The sequence below is a fragment of the Sesamum indicum genome, linkage group LG3 (genome assembly GCF_026168435.1).
Source record: "Sesamum indicum cultivar Baizhima isolate 11 linkage group LG3, ASM2616843v1, whole genome shotgun sequence".
Classification (NCBI taxonomy): domain Eukaryota; kingdom Viridiplantae; phylum Streptophyta; class Magnoliopsida; order Lamiales; family Pedaliaceae; genus Sesamum; species Sesamum indicum.
In genome coordinates, this window is record NC_142659.1 from 2,240,810 (window position 1) to 2,265,583 (window position 24,774).

Genomic DNA, 24,774 nt, shown 5'->3' on the forward strand with positions numbered 1-24,774 from the left:
CTTTAAAAAAGAACTAATTTGATAATTTTACAAACTTAAGGGACTAAAGTTATAAAATTAAACTTAAATTGACCATTTTTACCCTCCAAAAAGTCAAATTCCGGCCACATTTTCCCTGAAAAATGGTAAGAGGGACCAAACTGAAACGAAAACTAAAGTTTAGAAATGCTAAAGTCAAAAAATAAATTCAAGGATTAAAGTGATTTTAAGCGAAAACTTAAGGGACCAAATATTACATTTACCCTTATATACTTATGTATTTGTATTTGTGTGGGTTTTCTTTTCACTTTAAAAATTCTGCACAATTGTAACTTCAAATTTCAAAATTTTTTTTCTAATACTAGAAAAATTATGACTCTCTGTTACGGTCAATTATTATAGCCAAAAGAAGAAATCGTGGCAAATATAATTCAAACACGGCATCGCAACAACAATTAGCCGTTGTTTCTGCAAGTATAGCCAAAATATTAACCATGCTCAAAAGTACGGCAAATATTTTGGCTTTTTGTAGTATAGTCAAATTTAATGGTTGTAATTACACTGCTGCATGATTGATCATTGTTTTCAAACTGTACATCATAGCTGATTGTTTTTAAGTGAAATAAATCGATTACAATCATTCATGTGAAATATTCATATCTAACAAATTAAAGACCATTACAACAATCATACTATTATCAATAATATTAAATAAACTAAATATAACCAACACTTACTGTTACAGTAAAAATAATACCTGCTATACTGTAGAAACAACGTCCCACACATAAAATGGGGTTCAATTACATGACCTTTAAAATCACTAGGCTCCAGCCTCGCCAACTCGACTAAACCTCATTAAATCATAGTTGATTAACTATCCTCCAATATTTACTCCTTAAACTACACATCCAAACACATCAGAAACCAGAACATATAGTTAAGACAGTTTGGCACATGAGCATCTACAATTTCAACCTCTCTCTCTCTCTCTCTCCACCCCCCCCCCCCCCACCCCACCCAAACCCTATTTAAAGAGAAGCCCAGCTCCTCATTGCATATGATCATGCTACTGCACTATAAATTCACCTACTACTGTGTTTTTGTATCTACTTCTCACTCTATAGTTAGTTTCCTCTACTAGACAGCATACCTAGTTTCTGACATTCTGATCTTGATCGAACCCTACACATACATAATCATAAGATGTCCAGCCGAAGATCACGGTCTAAGAACTCCTCACCGGGATCTTCACGAATCAGCGAGGATCGGATCAACGAACTCATCTCTCAGTTGCACCAGCTGATTCCTGAGATGCACAACAGCCGATCAGATAAGGTCATTTTAATTATATCTTTTTTAAACTATATTTCATTTGTATTTCACTCTTCCTAATATATAGAATGTATATATTATATTAATTTTAAGGGTTCAATCCTATTTACCTAATATTGCAAATAAGCAAATTATCACAGTAATAGAAAAATAGTAATTTACCTCCCTGTCTAAAGAAATAAATTGCTTTATTTTAAAAGACATAGGAGTAAATTATGAATGCAAAATTACGTTTTAGCTAATTCTGTAATTATAGATCGTTAGTATTTTTGGTCCTATAATATACATTATTTACAGATTTAGTTATTTTTTTAAATTCTTTTTTCTATCACCCTTCTTGCTAGAAAATGTATATGCACATCACTAAATTGAGGCTACGTAGGTACTCATTTTTTTCAGTATTATTTTTATTTAACTTTTTAGGATAACATTTTAGTTTTGAATCGTTCAAATTTTTGCAGTTGCAGTCCATTTTTTTGTTGGAGTTTACCCTTCTCTCTAATGGAATAAACTCTGACAAAAAAAGAATTGTAATTAAAAAATTAAATAGATGGAAGACCAAAATACTACCCTAGAAAATTAAAGGATGAAAAGGCCAAACAACTTAAGTTACAGGACAAAAAATTTTAATAATATATTCAAACTTTATGTGGTGAAATTAAAGTGTGTTTATCCCATAAAAAGTATCGTCACTGTGTGTTTTTTTCCGTCTTTTAATTAATTAAATATTGGGAAATTGCGTAGGATTGAATCTTTTTAATATTATTTTTGCAGAGGTCAGCAGGTAAAGTGTTGCAGGAGACATGTAACTACATTAGGAGCTTGGAGAGAGAGGTGGACGACTTGAGCGAACGGCTGTCGGAATTGTTGGCGACCACCGACGCTAATCATGCGGCTCTCCTTAGAAGTTTGCTTATGCAATAAAGTCGTGCTTCTTATTTATTTCATTTTGTTTAAACATTTATTTTGCCTCAAATTCATTTCCCCTTTTCCAGATTTAATGGGCGAAATTATATTTTTAGACTAACAGATTATGTGTTCAATATTTTTAATTTAATTTTACGAAATCTTTAAAATATTCACATAATCGAAAATATTTAACACGTTTAATTATACGCTCTAGAAAATTTTTAAAATTAAAAAAAATTAACACGTTCAGGGGGTGAATGGTATATATGCGGGAATTGAGTGGGAATGTAATTGAACTAACACTTAGGGTTCACATAAAACTCTTTTCAATCGAATAGAAATAAGAGAGGAGAAGGGAAGATATTGTCTTTCTTAGCCACAATGAAAAATTGACCACTTGATATATAGTGGCACTGGTTGAGAGCGAAAGGAGGAAGGAGGCAATGGTGAAAGTCCAAAAGGCCATGGGATAAAGCAGTAGTGAGAACGGGGGAGATGAACCAGAGAGGGACGCTGAAGTGGGCCGGGGGGGGTGGCATGGGCTTGAACCATCCAGGTGAGAGTGGACTTGTGCCTGGGCCTACTTATTGGTCATGATAAATCCAACACACATTTTTAGAAATAATCTATTATCCTTTCAGAAATAACATAAAACTAGGGTACTTAATAAAAATAATACATTTAGAAGAAAAATTAAAGATTTTATCATGTATTTGCACTTAATTATTGATCCAACCGGTTCAATCAAATACCCAGTCACACAGTTCACCTATTGAACCATTGGGTCAAACGGTTTTCATTAAAAAAAAAAAAAAAAGTGGTTTCTTTAACTCCTCCAATTTTCTGATTTCAACCAGCCCATTTTGTGGGCCTGGTGACGATTCGGACGGTCCGACTGTTTGAGCCAAGTTGGGATTTAAAACATTGATTATCATATCTACTTCAAACATTTCTTCTTATTTTAGCTTGCTTAGTTGCATCTTCTTATAACTATTTATTGACTTGAGCATTGAAATGTTAACGTTTTTTTTTCAAATTTCCTTTCCCAAACATGCTGTCGACATGACCCAAAGTTCTCATATGCGGAATCATATATTTAAATACTAAGTTTGAGTTACTTGAATTTGTAATGCATTAATCTAAGTAGCATCTATATGACAAGTTAGATTTGAGAAGGTTGTCAAATATTAAATTTTTGGGTAAATTATAACTATCTCCCGTAAGGTTTGGCATATTTATGGATACTCCCTAACTGTTTGAAAAGTTATAAATACCTTTCTCAAATTGAAAATAATTATGTAGTCCCTAAATGATGAAGTGAATATTACTATTTTACCCTTGATGAATTTTTTTTAGAAAAAAGAATATTTGAAAAAATACAAAAAAAAATAGGGTGTGTAAAATAAATAATCTACAGAGAATATTAGTTCATAAAAATATTTCAAAAAATTATAAAAATATATATAAAATAATAATTTATAATTTAAAAAGGCATTTTGATCAATCACCACAAAAATTGGATGGAAATTCGATGGAATGAGCTTGTTGTTAGACGAATGCTAAAACTAGGAGGTATTTATAATTTTTTAAAAAATAAAGAATTATTTGTAATTATACCAAATTTCAGAAGAAATGGTTGTAATTTATCCTAAATTTTTAATAATTATTACTTCTTTATACTGTCATATTTTAATAGTTATAAGTGAGTAAACCAATTTTCGTTTAATATGTTTATAGTTATCAATAAAACACACTTTTTTCATTTCTTTTTTTTTTTTTTGGATAAAATAACACACTTTTTAAAAATTGAATTTCGGTACTTAAAAAATATGAATGTTTTTCGGTAAAGGTAAATTTCATTAAGTAAAAGAAGTATAATAGTACAATACATCTTACTTAATCAAGCTGTTTTCTCGACAGACCAAGGAATCCCTCATAAGCGATAAAATGCACAAGTGCTAATAGCAGTAGGTAATTCTACACTAAGAATCATCTGCTACACATCTCGAACCATCAGCGTACCCACAGTGCGTGTATCTCTATGTACTCCATTAAATCGCCTAATGTTACGCTCACACCAGATATGGTACAACACGAGGCTAAAAGAGCGCGGTAGGCCGTAGAAATATAGTGTTTGCCTCTCCATCTGCGAGCAGCCCATAAGATATCAGTAACCCAAGCTCGGTTGGGCCAATCAAATTGAAGTGTGAGTCGAATCACAATCAAGCAGCCACGCGAATAAGTGTAGCAAAAAAAAAAAAAAGATGATCATGGGTCTCATCAGCACCATCAGAACAAAGTACGTTGGAACTATTAATATGAGCCAACCAAAGTTTATCCATAGTGGAGAGTTTACCAAGGATTGTCAGCCATAATACAAAAGTATGTCTAGGGGTTTTGAAGCAGCCCATCAATAGTGAAGACCAGCCTACCTTGGCCCTTCACCTCGTAGTGAACGAATCATCATAGCAACTGTTAGTTGTGTATCTCTTGACCGCCAAAGGATATGATCAACCCCTCCATGGATGGGTGGAAGAGACTACAAGAGCTGTAAGGAGTGAGTGTCGTGATAGAGGGCCAACACCATTATCCATCCACAAGGAAAACCGCAACTTTGTCCGTCTCCATAGTATTTGTAAGTTGAGGGCCCTGTGGAAACTGCTGGATGAGTGGACCAAGATCATGCCAAGGATCGTGCCATAGCAAAAAAATAGTTCCATCCCCTATGAAATAATGAATTAAAGGCCGGAGAAGTGGCCGTAAGCGTAAGAGTTTCCTCCAACCCCAAGAACCCCCTCGCTCAGAGACCATCCAGATATTAACCTTTATCAGGCGTGTATGATATCTAATCAACCTATCGTATGTCGTCCTATTGATGAAGGTGGTCAAGGGATTCAAGATATTACTACTCTTAACCGCGCACTTATGGGACTCAAATTTTGGTAGATTATCCGCGGCAGCCACCGCCAAAGGATATGATCAACCCCTCCATGGATGGGTGGAAGAGACTGCAAGAGCTGTAAGGAGTGAGTGTCGTGATAGAGGGCCAACACCATTATCCATCCAAAAGGAAAACCGCAACCTTGTCCGTCTCCATAGTATTTGTAAGTTGAGGGCCCTGTGGAAACTGCTGGACCAAGATCATGCCAAGGATCGTGCCATAGCAAAAAAGTAGTTCCATCCCCTATGAAATAATGAATAAAAGGCCGGAGAAGTGGCCGTAAGCGTAAGAGTTTCCTCCAACCCCAAGAACCCCCTCGCTCAGAGACCATCCAGATATTAACCTTTATCAGGCGTGTATGATATATCCAATCAACCCAAATAGAAGCTCGGCTGCCGCGGATAATCTGCCAAAATTTGAGTCCCATAAGTGCGCGGTTAAGAGTAGTAATATCTTGAATCCCTTGACCACCTTCATCAATAGGACGACATACGCAATCCCATGCCACCTTTGCATACCTTCGAGCAGATGATCCCTTCCATAAGAAAGTCCTCAATCGTTTTTCTATCTCTCGAATGATGCCTTTGGGTAGAATAAAAGCGGACGCCAAATAGATACTAAGGGCACTAAGAACAGATTTAATAATTTGTACTCGTCCTGCATAAGATAAAGATGTACCCTCCCATCCTTTAATGCGCTGATCCAGTTTTAACAGAAAGGGTCGGCAATTCAAAATAGTGAGCCGTGATGAGATAAGAGAAAGTCCCAAATACTTCATTGGCAGAAGTCTCTCTTGGAAGTAGAGTTGGTCAATAAGCAAATCTCGAATCCCCATAGCTGACTGTGAGATAATAAAGTTACTCTTTTGGGCGCTGGCTCGAAGACCGAACAAATCCCCAAATAAGTCAAGTCCCTGCTTGAATATGAATGTTTATGATGATATTTAATTTATAAAAAGTGTTAATTACAAATTGCCATTTAAACTATTACTGTTTTTATATTTTGGCATTTAAATTTTTTTTTGCATCAACTTACCATCTCATTTTTACAAAATTTTACACTTTATCATTTATAACTATTTTTTAATTATTTTTTTTATCAAAAAAATATTACATGCAGTGCACATGTGATGTTTAAGGATTATGTGATGCGCTATTTTTCATATATGCATAACATGCGATGTTTTTCAAGCAGAAAACTCGATAAGAAGACTATTATATATGGCTAAATGTAAAATTTGTGAAATTGAGAGGATAAATTGAGACAAAAAAAATTTAATACCGAAAAGTAAAAACGAGCGTAGTTCGTATAATAAAATGTGATTTACCCTTATAAAAATAACATGTACTTATAGTATTTATTTGCTTTCACGTGAACAGAATGTGCAGAACTGTGGTGTGCCTTATTGCTTATTAATGATTAAATTGGGGACCAAATTGCAATAACAAAAGCCGCTCGGCCCGCTCCGTTCCTTTCCCTTCCACCCAATTCTTTCTTCATTCTCTCCGATCGTCAATGGGGATGGCCCGACCCAAGGATGATCCGGTGACCCGACCCTTACCACCCTACACATCGCTCTCTTCCCACGCCCTATATTTTATCAACTCCAAGCTAAGCTCAAGAGAAGACCTCGACGGAGCCCCGAGTTTACTCTCGGAGCTCCAAGTCCAGTCCGATGCCCTTGATCGAACACTTTCCGAACTCAACGGAGAGCTCCAATCTCACTTGACCCGGCACGCGTCCCACTCGAATCGGGTCGGATCTCTCTTCTCCAGTGTCCATGATCAATTGGACGACCTCCGCCGCTCCTCCGCTCACCCTTCATCAGGTGTGTCTAAATTCGGAAATTTTTTATTTTTTTAATTTCAGTTTTGTTTGAAGGCTATTGATTTTGCGCGTCTTTGCTTGTGGGTATGTAGATGAAGGATCGAGGAGAGGGATGGGCGAGGAGTTACAGGCATTGGCCAAGGAAGTGGGCAGAGTTGAGACGGTGAGAAATTATGCAGGTGAGTTTTTTGTTTTTGTTATCTTTTTCTGTAAGTTGTTTTGTAATTATTATTATTATAATCAGTATTATTATATTTATTGCATAATTGGTTTCTGTGGAACTGGAACTTGTAAAGATGTTGGCTGAGGAATATTTATGTAGTATGAGAATTACTTTAGGGTATGTATGTGTTGAAGTTTGGCTAATTTATTTTTATCATGTTGCAATCTGTTGGAAATGCTAGTTTAACTGTTCTAGAGAATACTGAGTTGAAGATAGAATTTTAGGAAGATGAGTGCTCTATCTATTTTTCTTGGACTAGTAAGCTTAGTTTTTCAGAGATGAACAGAGAAACATAGAATTCAAGCCATTGGAGGATATTGTGATTAGTTATTCTACTTTGACACAATGAGTATTCTGTGAGTTCTTATTTGGCCTTCTCCTGGTTGCATTTCTTTGTATAAAATGAACTAAATACTTGGATTTTTTGTACGCCATTCATGTGAAATAGTTACATATATACATTTATGCATATGTGTATGTGTGTTTTTTATATTCTGTGTTAACTGACCACTAGGGAGGTTTTTTAGCAGCCGGTTTCAAAGTAGCGAAAAAAGTGAATTTGGGATGCACTTTCCAGCGGAGTTGGGCAATGTCTGTACATGCCTTATGATAATCAAACCTTTTCTAGAGATCGATCAACCATCGTCAGTTGTATGCTCGACCGTTGTCAAAGAATTTGAGAATTCTCCCTAGTGTACAGTTGTTCCAAGGCTAGTTTGACTGTCTACAAGTTTGTAAAGTTTTGGGACATAGGATGTTGTCAATACGGAGTAAATGATGTTCAAAAGCAAATTAAAAATCAGTGGCTGGTCGATTTCTGGCATTATGGTTAGAAACAATCAACATTGATTTGTTTTGCAAGGGCTTTTCCTAAAAAACATATACAAAAGAAATGCTTATTAAGATGCCTTTTCTTATCAATCCAGTTTTACTAGTGCGTAGAGAATGCAGTTTTGTTTAAAGGACCTATTTACAGGGGAATTACATAGAGAAGGAGCATCAGATGTTGAAACATCTGTTATTTGTCTCTTTTTAGAACTACTTCTGACCTTTACTTTTATAATGGTTCCTTGGGTGACATTTTAGACGGGGGAAAGACCTTCTCCGTGAAGCTGATGAATTAGTCCTAAAACTCTATTTAATGAATTGATTGGTTCTCTACATGCTTTTGCATTTTGTGCAAAATTAAAAAGTTTATCGGTAGGTGCGTGTGTATTGTTGCTGTAGTAGTAATCTCAGTCTTTGGTGGAAGTTGGAAATATATATTATGTGTTCATCCTGGTACTTGATAGCATAGAACCCCCTAGGCTCTGTCTTGTAAAGACAGCGTTAGTTGGCTGAAGTTTTCTGAAGTAGGACCATGGCAGTGTGGGTGGTCTGTTTACAGTTATTAGAGACTGCAGAAGTTGATAAATTGCTATTAATGTATGATATTTCACAAAGCAGTGTCCTGCCATGTTGAATCCAAGGACTGTGGTGCATGAATGCTGCTTCACTGCAAGTGCAATATATCTCGATGAAAAGTTTTCAGATCAAGAATTCACAATACTATACAATCAGCTTCTATGCAAGTTTTTTGATGCACACATCATATGTGCAATCCGTTTGTTTCTGCTGTTCTTTTATATCCTCATCATTCTGTCTTTATTGAGGAAAGATATTATGCTGAGACTTGCATGATAGATTTTATACCATAGTACAATTGTCATGGTTTCATACAGAGAGTGGGTTTCTCTTAACAGTTATCAATGCAATCATGCAAGGAAAAATCTACTAAAATGCTAACCTGGAAATTGATGATTTCTTTTCTTGCCTCTTGTTTTTGGTAGTAACCAAATTCTTTATTACTCTCAGAGACGGCATTGAAGCTCGACACATTGGTTGGTGACGTTGAAGACGCTGTATCTTCAACTATGAATAGAACATTGAGGAGGCATCCGTCGACAAACAATTTAGAAGTGAGTACACTCAAAGAGTGTGTTTGCTTAAGTTCCATTGAACAATTGAATTGCCAATCTGATTAAAATTTGCCTTAGATTTCAAGCCAAGTATCTTTTACCTAATTTGTTGATTGTCGTTGTATATAGAAAAAGGAAGGTTCTTTTCTAACACTCAAATCTGGAGGTTAATGCCTTGTCACCTATTGATAAAACTAAGTACCATCCCAACGTATGGAAATGAAGTTGTGCTTTACTCAAACATGATTTATAGGGAACGTGTAAGCCTTAGTTTATACTCTCTCTTGACATTTATTAAATATGTGCAAAATTATTTAGACGTTATTTGATACTCTTCTCTCTGTTTTCTTAGAATAAGTTGATCTTCATCCCGTTTGAGATGTTCTTGGTGGTAGTAGGTTGATGAGGGGTGGGCATTTGACTAGAGTTGTGGGGTGGATAGGGGGATTTTTTTGGTGAAGAAGATGAAGAGAAAAAATAGAAGATAAAAAGCACAAATATAAATTGATTTGAAAAAATTTGAAATGGCTAAGAGTATTTTAGACATTTAAAAACTAACCCTTACTAAATTTGGGCTGGGAGATGGCTTGTGCCTTACTTAAAAGCATGAAGAGATTATCTCACATTGTTTGATTCAGGCAAGTTTTTGGCTCATTTCTTGTCTTACAGGGGTATTTAACCCAAAGTTATAATGCCTAAATAAAAATGGAAAAAAATCAGAGCTTCTATGTGGGTAAAGGTCTGTACAAATTGTGGGTCTTAACAGTAGATTTATGTTTTTGGTTTCTTTCCACTTCGCAGGATATGCGTGTAGTTGCTCTAAAAGCTCTTAAATTAACAGAAGATGTGCTTTCTTCAGTTACAAAGACACATCCTCGGTGGACTCGACTTGTTTCAGCTGTTGATCATAGAATTGACAGAGCCTTGGCCATTCTAAGGCCTCAAGCTATTGCTGATCATAGGGCCCTTCTTGCTTCCCTTGGCTGGCCACCACCGCTGTCAACCATAAGCTCATCAAATCCATATACAAAAGGATCGACTGATGTGCAAAATCCTCTTTTCACAATGGAAGGAGACTTGAAACTCCAGTACTGTGAAAGTTTTCTTGCATTATGTGGACTCCAGGAATTGCAGAGAAAAAGAAAATCTCGCCAACTTGAGGGGCATTATAAGGATGTCGCTCTTCATCAACCGCTTTGGGTTATCGAAGAGCTTGTGAATCCTATATCTATTGCATCTCAGCGCCACTTCTCAAAGTGGATTGAGAAGCCGGAGTACATTTTTGCACTTGTCTATAAGATCACTCGAGACTATGTTGACTCTATGGACGATTTATTGCAACCACTTGTTGATGAAGCAATGGTATCTGGTTACAGTTGCAGAGAAGAATGGATCTCGGCAATGGTATCTTCCCTATCAACCTACCTGGCAAAAGAAATATTTCCCAGATACGTCAGTCAGCTTGAAGAAGAGAGTGATACTGGGATCCAAACACAGGCGAGGATATCCTGGCTACATCTTGTAGACTTGATGATTGCATTTGATAAGCGAGTTCAATCTCTGGCAGCACACTCAGGAGTTGTTCTTTCCGTCCAGGAAGATGGCACCATGCAGAATATGTCTTCAATGACTGTGTTTTGTGATAGACCTGACTGGCTTGATTTGTGGGCTGAAATCGAACTTAGTGATATACTCCATAAATTAAACCCTCAAATGGAAGATGAGAGAAATTGGATGAGTGAAGGCCATAGAGCTTCTCTTGTGTCTGGTCAGGAAGAGAACAAATCTCCACTGATTACAAGTGCTGTTGTTCGATGTCTTTCTTCTGTCATTGATCGTTGTCGATCACTTCCCAGCATATCATTGAGGTCAAGGTTTATGAAATTCACATGCATACCTATGATAAACAAATTTTTGGATCGTTTGCGGCAAAGGTGTCAAGAAGCTGAAGGACTGACTGCGCTGACAGATGATGATGCTCTAACTAAAGTTGCCAAGTCTGTTAATGCTGCTCACTATTTTGAATCTGTTTTAAAAGAATATGGCGAGGATGTATTCTTTCTGGAAATGGGACTGAACCAATCTAGTGAATTTGAAATAGCAGATGATCATAGTGATACAAGCAAAACTTCCATAGAAGCATCAGATAATGGTATTTTCCATGAAGAAATCAAGAAGCTGGAGGAATTCAGAACTGAATGGATTGAGAAGTTATCCACTGTTGTCTTAAGGGGGTTTGATGCACTTTGCCGGGATTATATAAAGAACAAAAAGCAATGGCAGGAAAAGAATGAAGAAGCCTTGACTTTGTCCCGATCTTTTATAGAAGCTATGGATTATTTGCAGGGAAAACTGTCAGTAATGGAAGAAGGGTTGAACAAAATGGACTTTACTCGGGTGTGGAGAAGTTTGGCTGCTGGGATAGATAAATTGATTTTCTCTAATATACTGATGAGCAACGCTAAGTTTCACGATGGGGGTGTCGAGAGGCTTCATAATGATTTGACTCTTCTGTTCGGGGCATTTGGAGCTTGGTGTTTCAGACCTGAAGGTTTCTTCCCGAAAGTCAATGAGGGTCTGAAGTTGTTGAAAACAGCAAAAAAACAGTTGAAAAATACTTTGATTGCAGATGAAAGATGGTTAAAAGAGAATGGTATTAGGCATTTAACTTCTGCTGAGGTAGAAAAGATTATGAAGAACAGATTGTTCACCAGTTGAAGGTACAGCAGATACTATGTTCTTTTACAAACTTCAAATATTCAAGGACTTCATTCAAGTTATGGTGCATCTCGGCAGCCTAGTTTGTGTTCCTTGGCCTCCTTTCGACTAACTCTTCTTGGGGATGAAGAGGCAGATACGAGCTGTGATTAGATGGACAGTTCTTTCATGAAAATCATTTTTCTGAGCAAAAATGAAAAATGACATGCTTTATTTTCAAAAGAAAAACCTACTGATGACTATTGATATCACGTGTCTTTAAGGATTTAGTGTAGGGCAAGAGAGATGGGTTTTGGACTTACTAGGATTTCGAGTCCAGATCAAGTGAAAAATGGATGAGAAATAATTTCTTTACTGAAATTTTCTGGTTTATGACGTACAAGTTTCTTAGCAATACAGTCTCTTGAAACAAGTTAGCCGTCTAAGCTTTGTTGTAATTTTCCTCGAGAATCCTTTGAACGAAACTTCATCTCTCTGATTCGTGCATAGAGTGACAATACAGGGATAATAACCTGCAGCATGCAGCCGGCTTTCTTTATCACGGGAAGAATGATCAGAATCAAATATCATATTCGCTGGGGGATGATCCGCTGCCAGAACTACTGTTACAGTACGAGGTAACTGCCCTTCAAACTGCATTTTATCGTTTTGTCAATGTTTATTCCTTTGTTTTTGAACGTCTTAACTGCACCTTCTCATTGCACATATCAGCAAAATATAGAAACCAGATTGAAAATACACGATTACAATTTATGCTGTTGTCCGTTTTGTTCGTTGCGCTCAATCTGTATCAATTGGTCAAACTCTTTATTCTTGTAAGTCGAAATTCTGCAGCCAATACAGTTCTGAAACAGAGAAATAGTCTTATCTCCATCTTGAATTTACACTCTACCATGGAATTCAGAGTTTGAACTCCTAGTTCTTGAATCAGAAAGATAGAATATAAAAAGCTTTCAATAAAAGTTATTCGGCTGAGCTGATTCAAAAACATTGTCTAAGCTCATCTTATAAAATGATTTTAGAACTTATAATATATTAGATCTTATTTAAAAAGAATAAGCTTTTAGAAGTATTTGGATAAAATAAGATCATGGAGTTTGTATGTTAGTAGTGAGTTGGAGTTTGTTAATATTTTGAAACTCCTTACTTTTTCTAAGTAAGCTTATAAGCTGCCGACATCTCATTAAAAAAGTTTACCAAACACTTTTTAACATCTTAGAAACTCTCAAATATCGTATAAGTTATTTTGAAAAGCTTAAAAGCTCGCCCAAACAGTCGAAATCAAGATAAGTAGTAGTAGTGCATGTGACATATTGCAAAACCTGCTAAGTCCAAGAATGGAAGTCCTTGTCACTAGTGTATTGCTGTTATGCAGTGGTACAAGCTTGAAACTGTGTCATATAGAAAGCAAAATGTGAGAGGATACATGAGACCTCACCGAAAATTAAGGGGACAGCTTCATCGGTTGGTGAATGGAGCCAAGATCCAATTGTTAGCATCCCACTGATCCACATTCATATTATTTAGTTTTAATAAGATCAAAAAATTATTATTTTATATATAATTATTTGGTACCAACAATAACTTCTTAGAACCACATTTTCCACAAGCCCTAAATTGAGTAGGCAGTGGGGCAAGTGAAATTAAATTTAATTAGGAAGCCATGTGAGCATTTACAACACATTCAAAGATTTAGGGCCAGCCCCTCTATCTTCTTATTTCTCCCACCAACTATTCATATATCCCGAGCAGTCGGGCAAACTCGATGAGTGCAAAAATAATATTTAAAAAAATAAATTTATATTAACATCCGAGATGTGATTGGTACGTGTGTATAGTTTAAAATTTTATTATTATACTTTTTGTTCAATTAATAACAAAGAATTAGAAATAAATAAATAATTGGTCAGAATTGACGAAATAAAATAATATTGAGAGTTAATTGGTTAAGATGTGGATATATTATGAATAAATAAAGGTATTTTAATTTTATGCATATAACATTTTTCATCCAAGTTTATTACTATGGGTGTTGTTTGGATGAGCAACAATTTTGAAGGGTTTGAGATGCGTGTTTCTGCATTTAATATTTTATAAAAAAAATCTTATAAGTCACTCAATTGCTTATAAATGCTTTGAATAAAGTTGCTTTTAAGCATTTTTTCTCTCATAAAACCCTAAAAATCTAATCATATTTGGACAAAAGTATCTTTCACTAATTAGGTTTTTCCAACAAGTATTTATTTTTTAGACACTTCCAATTTAGTTTTTATTTATTTCTTATAAACACACTATTTTTTTATTCAGCTGCAACTTTCAATTTTTTCTTCAATAAATGCTTTTTTAAAAAATATTTTTTTTTCCAAACACTCCCATATATATATATATATATATATATTGGTAGTTGTACCTAAAGTTTAAAACCTACACCTATCCCTTCAAATAGTATGTGGAAATCTTCAACATAGAGTTTAATTTGGTTTAGTTAGGAAGACTAAAATACAGCGAGTTCTCATGAAGTTTATTATAATTATAGCTACTCTTTTGTTATTTAAAAGAAATACAAATATTCTTGTAAAATTATAAATACCTTCTTATTAAAGTTCATAGTAGGGGTATTTGTTAGGATATTTGTAATTTCAGGGAGATATTTGTAAATTTTCAAACAACGAGAAGGTATTTGTAATTAAAACAAATCTGAAGGAAGCGCTTTGTAATCTATTCTTTATTTTATTTAAAATAAAAGTTTATATACTGTATATTAAATAGAATAGAAGATATTATAGGATTTTTTAAATAGAAAGTATTTCGAATATGGAGAGGCTTTGTATTTTATAATAAGACTAATTGACATTAATAAATTCGAATGCATCCACTGTTTTTAAGATTGAAACTCCCTAATAATAAATAAGAGTCGTAAATAATTTATAGCTGTGGATTGCTCATTATATTACTTGTACTTAACTAATTAATATATACTATTCTTCACAATGTCATAATAAATTTCATAATGTGAAAAAAAACATTAATACAAATTACTGCACGTAATTATTGGACGTATTCATAATTTTATAATTAATTGTACAATGATTTTAAACTAATTAATTTTAGAAATAGGGATATTTAAAATGTTTATTTTCACAATTTCATAATTGATTATGCAAAATAAATTTAAAGTTATTAACCTCATTCTCAAGTTAATGAAGAAATTTTTAAAACCATTTAATAGGCAATTAAGTAAGAAATAATTATATTTACATCTTTTTGATCTATAGTCTCTCTATATAAACCACTCCCGTCTTTTGAAAAATTATGCATCATCAGAATCGTCGACGTTATTTATGCAGATCATCCCAATTTTTTAAAAAACTACATATATACTATTTAGAAAACGTTGATATCATTACATAAATTATTCATACTTTTTGACTGTCTGGAGTGATTTTTGTAATTACACAAAATACATGGATGATTTGTATAAATAGATCATAGATCATAGGGGTGGGCGTCGGGTCGGGTTCCTCGGGTTCGGGTTTGTCGGGTCGGGTACCCGACTTGTCGGATAGTGTATAACACTACCCGACCCCGAACCCGAGTAGGGTGGGTACCCGGTTAGTCGGGTACCCGACGGGTTCGGGTACCCGACAGTCGGGTTCGGGTAGTTGTCCTCAAGTTTTTTTTTTTTTATTATTATTATAAAGCAATGAAATTTTATTCATAAAATAAATTGCAACGGCAAAGAATCACAAGAGACATTCAATTTTTGCAAACATCATTACCAACCAACATGAACAAAATAATCCATCAAGTCATTACATTCTAATCATCAATTTACAATTACATGTGAAGTACTAGATCTAAAATAGTCCAAACTCCAAAGTAGTCCAATCAAATATCAATTATGGTTGAATCGACTCCCAATTTTGTCAGCTCTATATGAAAACAAACAAAAAAAAGATTGAGATTAATATAAATAAAAGTATATAGAATTTAATATAAAACAAAGCAAAAGAAAAAATAAAAAGTACCTTGCTCAAACATTTCAATTTGACTTAAATCTTCTTCTATGCTTATTGGCTTGGAATCTTTACGGATCCAATTTTGAGCACAAATAATAGTTTGAACAATTTTAGGAGAAAGTGAACAATTATATCAGTGAAGGGATCAACCAATTAACTGAATAAAAAGTATCGAAATATACTCCCAACAAGAAAATGTTGCTTTGGCAGATATAGATGTGAATCATGTGATTACAAATATTTCCTCCAAAATTTGGGTATGAAAAAAGCACAAACCAAATTACCATGAACTTAGATGATATAAATATTTGGATTCTAATCTCAACCAAAATTCACTAAAACAAAAAAATAACAGAAGCCCATTAAACCTTTAACTTTGAGGAATTTAAGCAGAACTGAGACCCTATACATGAAATTCAGGACTTCATAATGATGGAAAATGGTGCGTACACAGTAGAATTTTGTTTCTCCTTCTTTCAAGAATTTTGTTAATGTGAATTATGTGATCAATTTATTGCTGGCTGTCCTTCCGTCTAACGAATAATTGACATTCGTCTTAACCCAACTACAGAACACTTGAGCAAAAGCAGTATCTTTTGTTCGAAAATGGCTGCCGCAGGTGTAAAACAAGCTCTCTCCAGTATTCTTTAATTTTCTTAATGTGATCTATAGACTGTTATTCGTTTTCCTTTTGTTTATGTTTTTTTGTTTTTCATTCTATCCCTTAAATTACTTGAACCGCTTGATACACAGAAATCTGTCTTCCAAGTTAGCCATGAGGAGCCTAATAATTCTGATTTAAGTTAGCTTCTGTAAAATACTGACATTAATTTAAAGAAATCATTCAACTAAGTTTTGATTCTCCAGTTCCTACCATTAATGCATAAATAGATTTCTAAAGATCATATGTAGAAGTGTAGAACAGTAGAAGGGTGCTTGAACAAATAAGCATGCTGCGTATTGACACCTGAGAAGAGTATCTTGTATGAGACAGATAGATAGTAGTAGCAAACAGAGAGCAACTTCATCACTTTGAAATTTGAAGCTAAGGAAGAAGGCAAAATTGCAGAAACATTATATCATATACAGATTCCTTACCGTGCGGCGAGTGACGGCAAGAAGGCGACAGCGAGTCTTGTGCGACGGCGAGTCTTGTGCGACAGACGGCGAGAAGGGTTAGTGAGAGAGAGGGAAAACACAGACTGAGAGGGAGGAAGAAGTGGTAGGAGACGGGATAAAACCCTACAAAATTTTTCCCCCTTTTTCAATCGGGTACCCGATCGGGTTAATCGGGTTGAGTATTATAACCCGAACCCGATCCGATTAAAAATAGGCGGGTTTCGGTTTATCCGAACCCGCCAAAAAAACCCGAACAAACCGACTCCTTTTACCCGAACCCGATCGGGTCGGGTCGAGACCCGATGAACCCGACCCGATCGCCCACCCCTAATAGATCATCGGGTATAAATGTAACTTCCCTTATTAAAAAGAAGGGGTCATACAACACAAGAAATTATGGTTGCACTTGAGATCACTAGCTATCACTACAAGGAATACAATATTTAACTATAGTTAATTGTCATGATTAATAATAAATAGTCGTAGCAGATAGTTATTCATTGAGCTCATGCAACAATTGTTGCCCGTGGTTTTTTCGAGGGCGGCTAAAATATTTGCAAGTTTTTACCCTGCGTCTTAGTTATAGCAAATAATTTTTTCATCGTGTAAAAATTAATTTTTTTACATCGATTTTATTTAACCGCGAATAATTCATAATTATTATTATTTATCACGGTTTTAGTCATAATCATTAATATTGTGACCAATTATAATTATTTTTATAGTGAATACGACTCTGAACTGCTCAATCGCGAAGCCAAACGAGAGCATATCAGCAATGCCCCACTCCCAAGAACTTTAATCTTGGATCCGTCGCTAAATGGTGAGCTGAGTTTATGACACTTTGCCATCATTCCACGTGATTGGAATTAGGGCTACGTACAGCTTCCATAGTACTCTTTGAAGAAGACAAGAGCTTTGTTTTATGCTATGGTAGCCTACAAAAGTTTGTGGCATACCTACGTAGAGTGTGGACCGGAAATACATATGAACTCTTTAAAAGCCTGTCTTAGTTTGATGCTTTGCAATTTGCGACGGATACAGACATTTCCCATCACAAGTACACACTTCCTTTGGTCTTTTTCATGCTCTGAAAAAATACAATTTTGATCCTATAATTATATCGAATGGTTAACTTTTGTCGGGTTGGAATTCAATTTCATGATCAAACCGCGCAATCTAAAGCACGTTAGGGACAAGATTTTTGAAAATTGCGAATCTGGCTGAAATTTGGCATGTGCGCTTGACTTGAGAACCGAAGGTTGGGGATTCCAAGTTTGCAATATTTGGTGGATTTTCTTTTTTAATGCGTCAATTATTTTTTTAAGTTGTAGGGCTTAACCAGAATAGATTCAAGGTCATAGGTTAGAGTTACGGGTGTGGGTGTTTGTTTTACTTTACATGAAATTATTATGTTTTTTTTTTATAGTTTTAATCGTATTGATGTATTGATCGAACTAATTGTTCAGTTATTTAGTTTATTAAAACAATTAGTTGTTGTCACATGCAGTTCCCTTGAGAATATATTAAAAAAAATCATAGTGTAAAATGAAAAGAAAAATAAATTTGTGAAAAATATAAACACATATATAGTAGATGTGAGGAGAAAAAATATGGGGTAATTAAGGTGAGAAAGAAAAAATAAATTATAATTGTGAATTTATTAAAAATATGAAAATTTGTGAGGAAAAAACATGGAGAATGTGAGAAAGAAAGAATATATTATAATTTTGGGTTTATAAAAAATATGAAAATTTATGAGAAAAAAGATATTGAGAAGGTGAGAGAGGAAAAATAAATTATAATTGTGTGTTTATTAAATATAAAATTGTGGAAAAAAATTAATTGTAATTGTGGTTTTATAAAAATATGAAAGTTTGTGAGGAAAAAAAAAACATGAAAAGATGAGCGAGAAAAAATAAATTGTAATTGTGGGTTTATTTAAAATATGAAAATTTGTGAGGGCAAAAAAGCATATGGGGAAGGTGAGAGAAAAATACGAAGTAGTCGGTTGGGTTTTTTCTTTTTTTTTGGTAATTAAGAGATTATTAAAAAAAATTAAAATTAGTATTTTGACCAAATTATTTTTTAATGAAAGAAATGAAATAAAGGGAAAATTTGGATATTTAAATGTTGGTGCGGTAAAAGGATTTGTTTTTATAATAGTATAAATATAGATGATGTACTTACGTAATTATCTGTTTTATAAAGGAAAAAAAGGTTAATTACGCATAAAATCTATCTGAAAATGTAAAATTACACTTTACCTTGTAATTTTTCCTCGTTTGCCGAAACAACAACTGATCATCATAAAGTTGTAATTAATTGCTACTCTATTTTAATAATCTTTTTGTTTCTATATCTTAACAATTAATTATAATAATACATACTTTTTGTTGTAATTATCTGCAGTCCCCCTTAAAATATATAAGGGATAGTTCTATATACATTCCTCTTATTTACGATCTATTCACATAAATTATCTCTGTTTTTTTAAAAAAATTATATATACACTCACTAGAAATAATATAATTTACATAAATCACCCTTATAATTAGAAAATTACATATACATTCCCTAAAAATATCAATATTACTACACAAACTATTTCTTGATTTTTTATGTTAATATAATTTATGTAAATAAATCATAAATCAGGAGGTGCGGAAAAATAATTATTCATTTATATAATCGTTGCCATCTAACTCATAGAAAATCACTATAATTAATAAATATACAATGTTACGTGCGTCAACAAATTGAATACACACTCACCCAACCCCCAATAATATCATGTCTCTATACACTGCAAATAATACACACACACACACATATATATATATATAGAACCAAAAAAGCGAAGAAAAAATCAATTTATTTTATGTAATTGTCTAGCTTCCACTAGATTCGATAATATATCCAAAAAAATTTGATGACGAGACAACATTTGATTGATAGAACATTTGATGACAAGACAACCTCAACTAATATACATCATCTCTTTCATTACAAGAATAATATATATATATATATATATTTGTTGTTACAAAAATGAAAAGACAATATATATATATATATATATATATAGCATAGCTCACATCCTAGTCGCAAACGATATGTACCCTGTAACAGGCTCATATATGCACGAGTTTGTTAAGAACTAAAACCCTAATTATACGCTCATTGTAAGACATATACAGACCGAAATAATGGTTATAAATTCTTGAGTTGTGTAATAGATCGATCTGTAGTTGTATGAGTCTGTAAAAAAGTACAGATGTTGTCAGTCTATTGAAAAAGAAACACAGATTAAAATTATTAATCGAATCCATATTATTATTAATGGGATGGTATTGGAGTTTGAAGGCACAAGATTTGGTGGGGAATAATAATACAATATTGTCATAAGAGGAAATGTGAACTCAACAAAACTCTTCATAAGTTTCCCCAAACCAGAAATGTCAATGGAACAGACAAAGAGACCAATTCTGAGCAGCCCAATGTTAACTAAATCAGAAACATGGGTATCTTTCTGGTGTCAACTAAACATCTTTCTTAGTAATCCCAAGAACCCAACCAATCATGTACGGCCACGTGTCCCGAGATTTGGACATAAACACATAAAACTTTCATTAATTTAAACAAATGGGCTTTGCCCTAATTGCTTCCTTTCACAAAAGTGCCAAGAATTATTAGACAAATGGGGCCCTACTGATTTTAATTTTGGCTCCAACTGCTATTGTTGATAGCCTTTTTCTAACCAACCCCTATACCTGGTTTCCTTTTTAAGAGCCCCATATATGCTCTCCTTCTCACACTCAATCTTGATACAACTTGTGTGTAAATTTGTAGCTGTAATAATGTCGAACAAGAGAGGAAGAGACATTTCATCAAGAATGACAGAAGATGAGGTCAACTATCTCGTTTTGAGGTTGCAAGAATTGTTGCCTAATGATTCTAGTTCAAGCTGTAATACAAAGGTAACTTTCCTTCTTTTCTCCATCATTTACTAATCACTGCATTTGAATTGATGGATTCAAAGTCATAGATTTCAAATTCAGATACTTTAATTCATTCGGCTTTAAATTTGAACTACGTCTTGTTGAACATTGATGAATATTTCAACTTCTCTAATACAAAGTCATTTCAAATTCAAATCCATCAATCCAAACATAACCTAAGATTGATTTTGTTGCGACTCTTGAAATGATTTCTTCTGATGCAGCCCTCTACTTTAAATAAACCATCTTGGCCATGAAAAAGAAAAATGGACTTAATTTTAATATATACAAGGACATTGATGAGGGAAATTATATATATATATATATATACATATATACAGACGCACGCAATATTCCATATATTTCATACATATATATATTCGTCATAATCTGTATAAAATTCATGTAATATTTAAGAAACTATTCTATATACGAACGGGACATGCAGCAAATTAATACGACATGTAATATCAATTTGTAATAAAAAAAAATCCAAAGTGGTATATTAATATTAGGCGTTGTGGTTGCAAAAAAGGTTCACGGACAATGTATGTCTGCATGGTATTTGTAGGTCAGCACAAGTGTGAAATTATTGTCATTGGCTGATGAATGTGTGTGTGTTGGTAGGTATCAGCATCAAAGCTTATAAAGGAGACATGCAATTACATCAAGAAACTGCAGAAAGAGGTGGATGATCTAAGTGACAGACTTTCTCAGCTTCTGGCTTCTGGAGACATCACTGCCCTTGATGCTGATATTATTAGGAGACTTCTACAACAGTGAACCAGCCCCCCAGCCACCCCCCCCCCCCCCCAAATGAGGGTAATAAAGCAGTGGTTGGTTGTTGCTATAGCTAGGGTTTTGGCATTTACAAACATGTTTGTAAAGGTCTATTATATATATATATATGTAATGTAATGTATGTATATGCTTGTATTTTGGTACGTGTAATTCTAGGGCTCGCTTGGTACTTCTTTCAGGTGTAAATGCATTTTTTATCTCGTAATTTAATTGTCATTTTTATTTTTTTAATTTTTTAGAGTGGTAATTTAGTTCTGCATCTTTTTATTTTTTGTAATTTTAATCTTTTTATTTTTTTGGAGTTTACCCTTTAGCCGGTGGAGGTGAACTTCGACGAAGAAAGGATTCATTAAAATTACAAAGACAAAGGACCAAAATGCTATCCTAAAATGTTAAAAAAAAACAAAAATGCTTGCATAAATAAGTCAATAGGAACAGCAACACCAATTTTAAAAGGTCACGTGAGATCCACATGTATTTTTTTGGCTATAATTAAAAATCATGGTAAATATTGATTAAATTATTATAAAAATTAAAATTTTTGCTTCGATTTTTTTTAACTATCATTAATAATATTAATTTATTATAATTTTTAACTCGTAGTTATTTATAATGTAGCACAAATTTAATTTATTTGATAGTGAAGTTTGGTGAACTGAGAGGTCGAGTAAAGCATATGTATTTATTATGCAATTGTTGATTTGATATACATATATATCATGTTCCTTGTATTTATATATCTCTCAACAACATATTAATTATAATTCATAATGATTGGGTCATGTATATATATATATATATATATAATAGCATAGAACTACAGATGTATATAGCTCACCTAATATATATATATAAGCTAATGTATTTATTAGGTTTTTTTATTTTTAAATTATTTTAATTATTGTATATGTATGTCACTCACACACATACATACATATATATATATATATCCCACCTAATTATTAGAAAAAAAAATCATCAAGAGGGACCTAATTTGTCCCTTACTAAATCTTAATGGAATTTAAATAAAGAGATTATTATCCTCCCTTCCCTTGAAATTTGACGTAATTATACGTAAATCTTTTATAATTTAAAAAATTATATTTAGTACCCTTGAAATTTACTTCTATCTAATAAATAAGTCACATCGTCAGTTAAAATTCACTAAATTTGTTGATATTAATAAAAAATTTGCATGAAAATCGATATTTACCATCTAATGAAAATCGATACTTATTGCTGACTTATTGTATGTCAAACATATCCTTTGTGACTAAACTACCTTTATAACGTACGGTGAAGATATGCCTCATCACATGCATTAACGTATGAATTAGGGTAATTTTGATCATAAAAGAAATTTATTGACTTAAAATAAATTAGCAATAAGTCAATCAACGGTAAATATGAATTTCTATCTAATTTTTTGTTAATATTATCAAATTCAGTAAATTTTAACTAACAAATGAACTTATTTATTAGATGGAAGCATATTTTAAAGTACTAAATATATTTTTTTAAATCACATGAGAGTTACGTATAATTACACCAAATCTTAAGAAATGAGAATGTAATTATCCCTTAAATAAATTCTTCCTGATCAATTTTTTTTTTTTTGCTAAAGGAATTCTACATTGTGTGGAAAAGGCTGCCAACCAGTATATCCATTATCAGCCAAAAAGATGATCTTTCTCTTTCAAATCTTGCAAATTGCAGTGACAAATCTGGTGGACTAGAGATACATAAATCCTAAAGCATAGAGCATTTAATGAGACACTATAAAAAAAAATTAAATTTTCGCTATGGTACAAATGACTGTGGCTTAAAAACTATGGTTATAAACTAATACTATTAATACAGTTTAATAAAATTAAAGTAAAAATGTAAATTTTTACCATAATTAATCAATATTCGTCATGATTTTTAGTTTTAGCTAAAACATTTTCCATGGTTTTTACCATTGCTAAAGTTTTTTACTATACTTGCAGAAACAATGGCTAATGGTCGTTATGAAGCCGTTGTTAATTTGTGTTTACCGCGATTTTCTTCTTTTGGCTTTACTGATAATTAATTAACTGTAGTGAAAAATTATATTTTTTCTAGTGAGGCTACACTGCTAATAAACTGATTTTTCCATGCAATATAAATGACCAATGTTTCAAAATTATGATGAATCAATACTATTAACCACAATTAGACAAAATCAATGCAAAAACTTAAATTTTTTATCATTGGCAACCAATATCTGCTATGATTTTTAGATATAATAATAAAAAAAAATTGTTATGTTTTTAGCTGTGACTAATGTTTTGGCCTCATTTGCAGAAACAACGATTAATAGCTGTTGCGCAGTCATATTTAATCTGTATTTGCCTCTAATTTTTTTTTATTATAGTAATTAACTATCACGAAAATCATATAATACCAAATAATCATTTATCTTAAAAACATTTATAAATAAAGTTAGTGAAAAATAATTAAGAAAAATATTTTTACCCGTTGGATGTTTGAACAAGAATTCATTATAATAATTCACAAATAGTCGCAAAAAAAGTTCCTCGTTTTGATCATACCACAGAGAGGGCCGGCCTCGCCTCCGCCTCCGCCTCTGCCTCTGCCTCTACTTCTGCCTCGCCTGCTAAAACAACGACGAAATAATTCACCCAAAATCTATGCAAAATATCAGTTCACATTAAAGGGCAATTAATGAGATTTTATGAATGGCTGATAACTATATTTTGTCTACCGGCGTTGAAACAAGTCAAAGGTTAATAACTAACCTTAGCTTCGATAGTAGAGTATACCTGTACCAAAGTTTTATTATAAATTGACATTGCATCATGCTACGTTCTTTTCTTGCATATAAATCACATTTTAATTTATATTTAAGAAATATTTGACACATAAGGCAATATCGATTTTCAAGATAGGGTAAATTAAAGTC

General features: G+C 33.3%; 3 protein-coding genes across 4 annotated transcripts; all 3 read left to right on the top strand.

Annotated features, from left to right (window-relative positions):
• Positions 1-1,081: 1,081 nt before the first annotated feature.
• LOC105157028 (transcription factor PRE3-like) lies at positions 1,082-2,279 on the top strand. Its single transcript, XM_011073323.2, has 2 exons — positions 1,082-1,317; positions 2,089-2,279. The coding sequence occupies exons 1-2, from the start codon at positions 1,186-1,188 to the stop codon at positions 2,236-2,238; spliced, it is 282 nt and encodes a 93-aa protein (XP_011071625.1). The 5' UTR covers positions 1,082-1,185; the 3' UTR covers positions 2,239-2,279.
• A 4,279-nt stretch (positions 2,280-6,558) lies between these two features.
• Positions 6,559-12,757, top strand: MAG2 (RINT-1 / TIP-1 family). 2 transcript variants are annotated; one of them, XM_088878910.1, is made up of 5 exons: positions 6,559-6,992; positions 7,084-7,170; positions 9,069-9,172; positions 9,974-11,892; positions 12,393-12,757. In XM_088878910.1, the coding sequence occupies exons 1-4, from the start codon at positions 6,680-6,682 to the stop codon at positions 11,888-11,890; spliced, it is 2,421 nt and encodes an 806-aa protein (XP_088735036.1). In that variant the 5' UTR covers positions 6,559-6,679; the 3' UTR covers positions 11,891-11,892; positions 12,393-12,757. The 2 variants fall into 2 exon arrangements, with proteins under 2 accessions (XP_088735036.1, XP_011071626.1); XM_011073324.3 differs by having other exon boundaries at positions 6,560-6,992; positions 9,974-12,639.
• An 8,071-nt stretch (positions 12,758-20,828) lies between these two features.
• On the top strand, positions 20,829-22,035 carry LOC148788569 (transcription factor ILI3-like). Its single transcript, XM_088879031.1, has 2 exons — positions 20,829-21,008; positions 21,657-22,035. Exons 1-2 carry the CDS (start codon positions 20,829-20,831, stop codon positions 21,810-21,812), a joined length of 336 nt encoding a protein of 111 aa, XP_088735157.1. The 3' UTR covers positions 21,813-22,035.
• Positions 22,036-24,774: the final 2,739 nt, after the last annotated feature.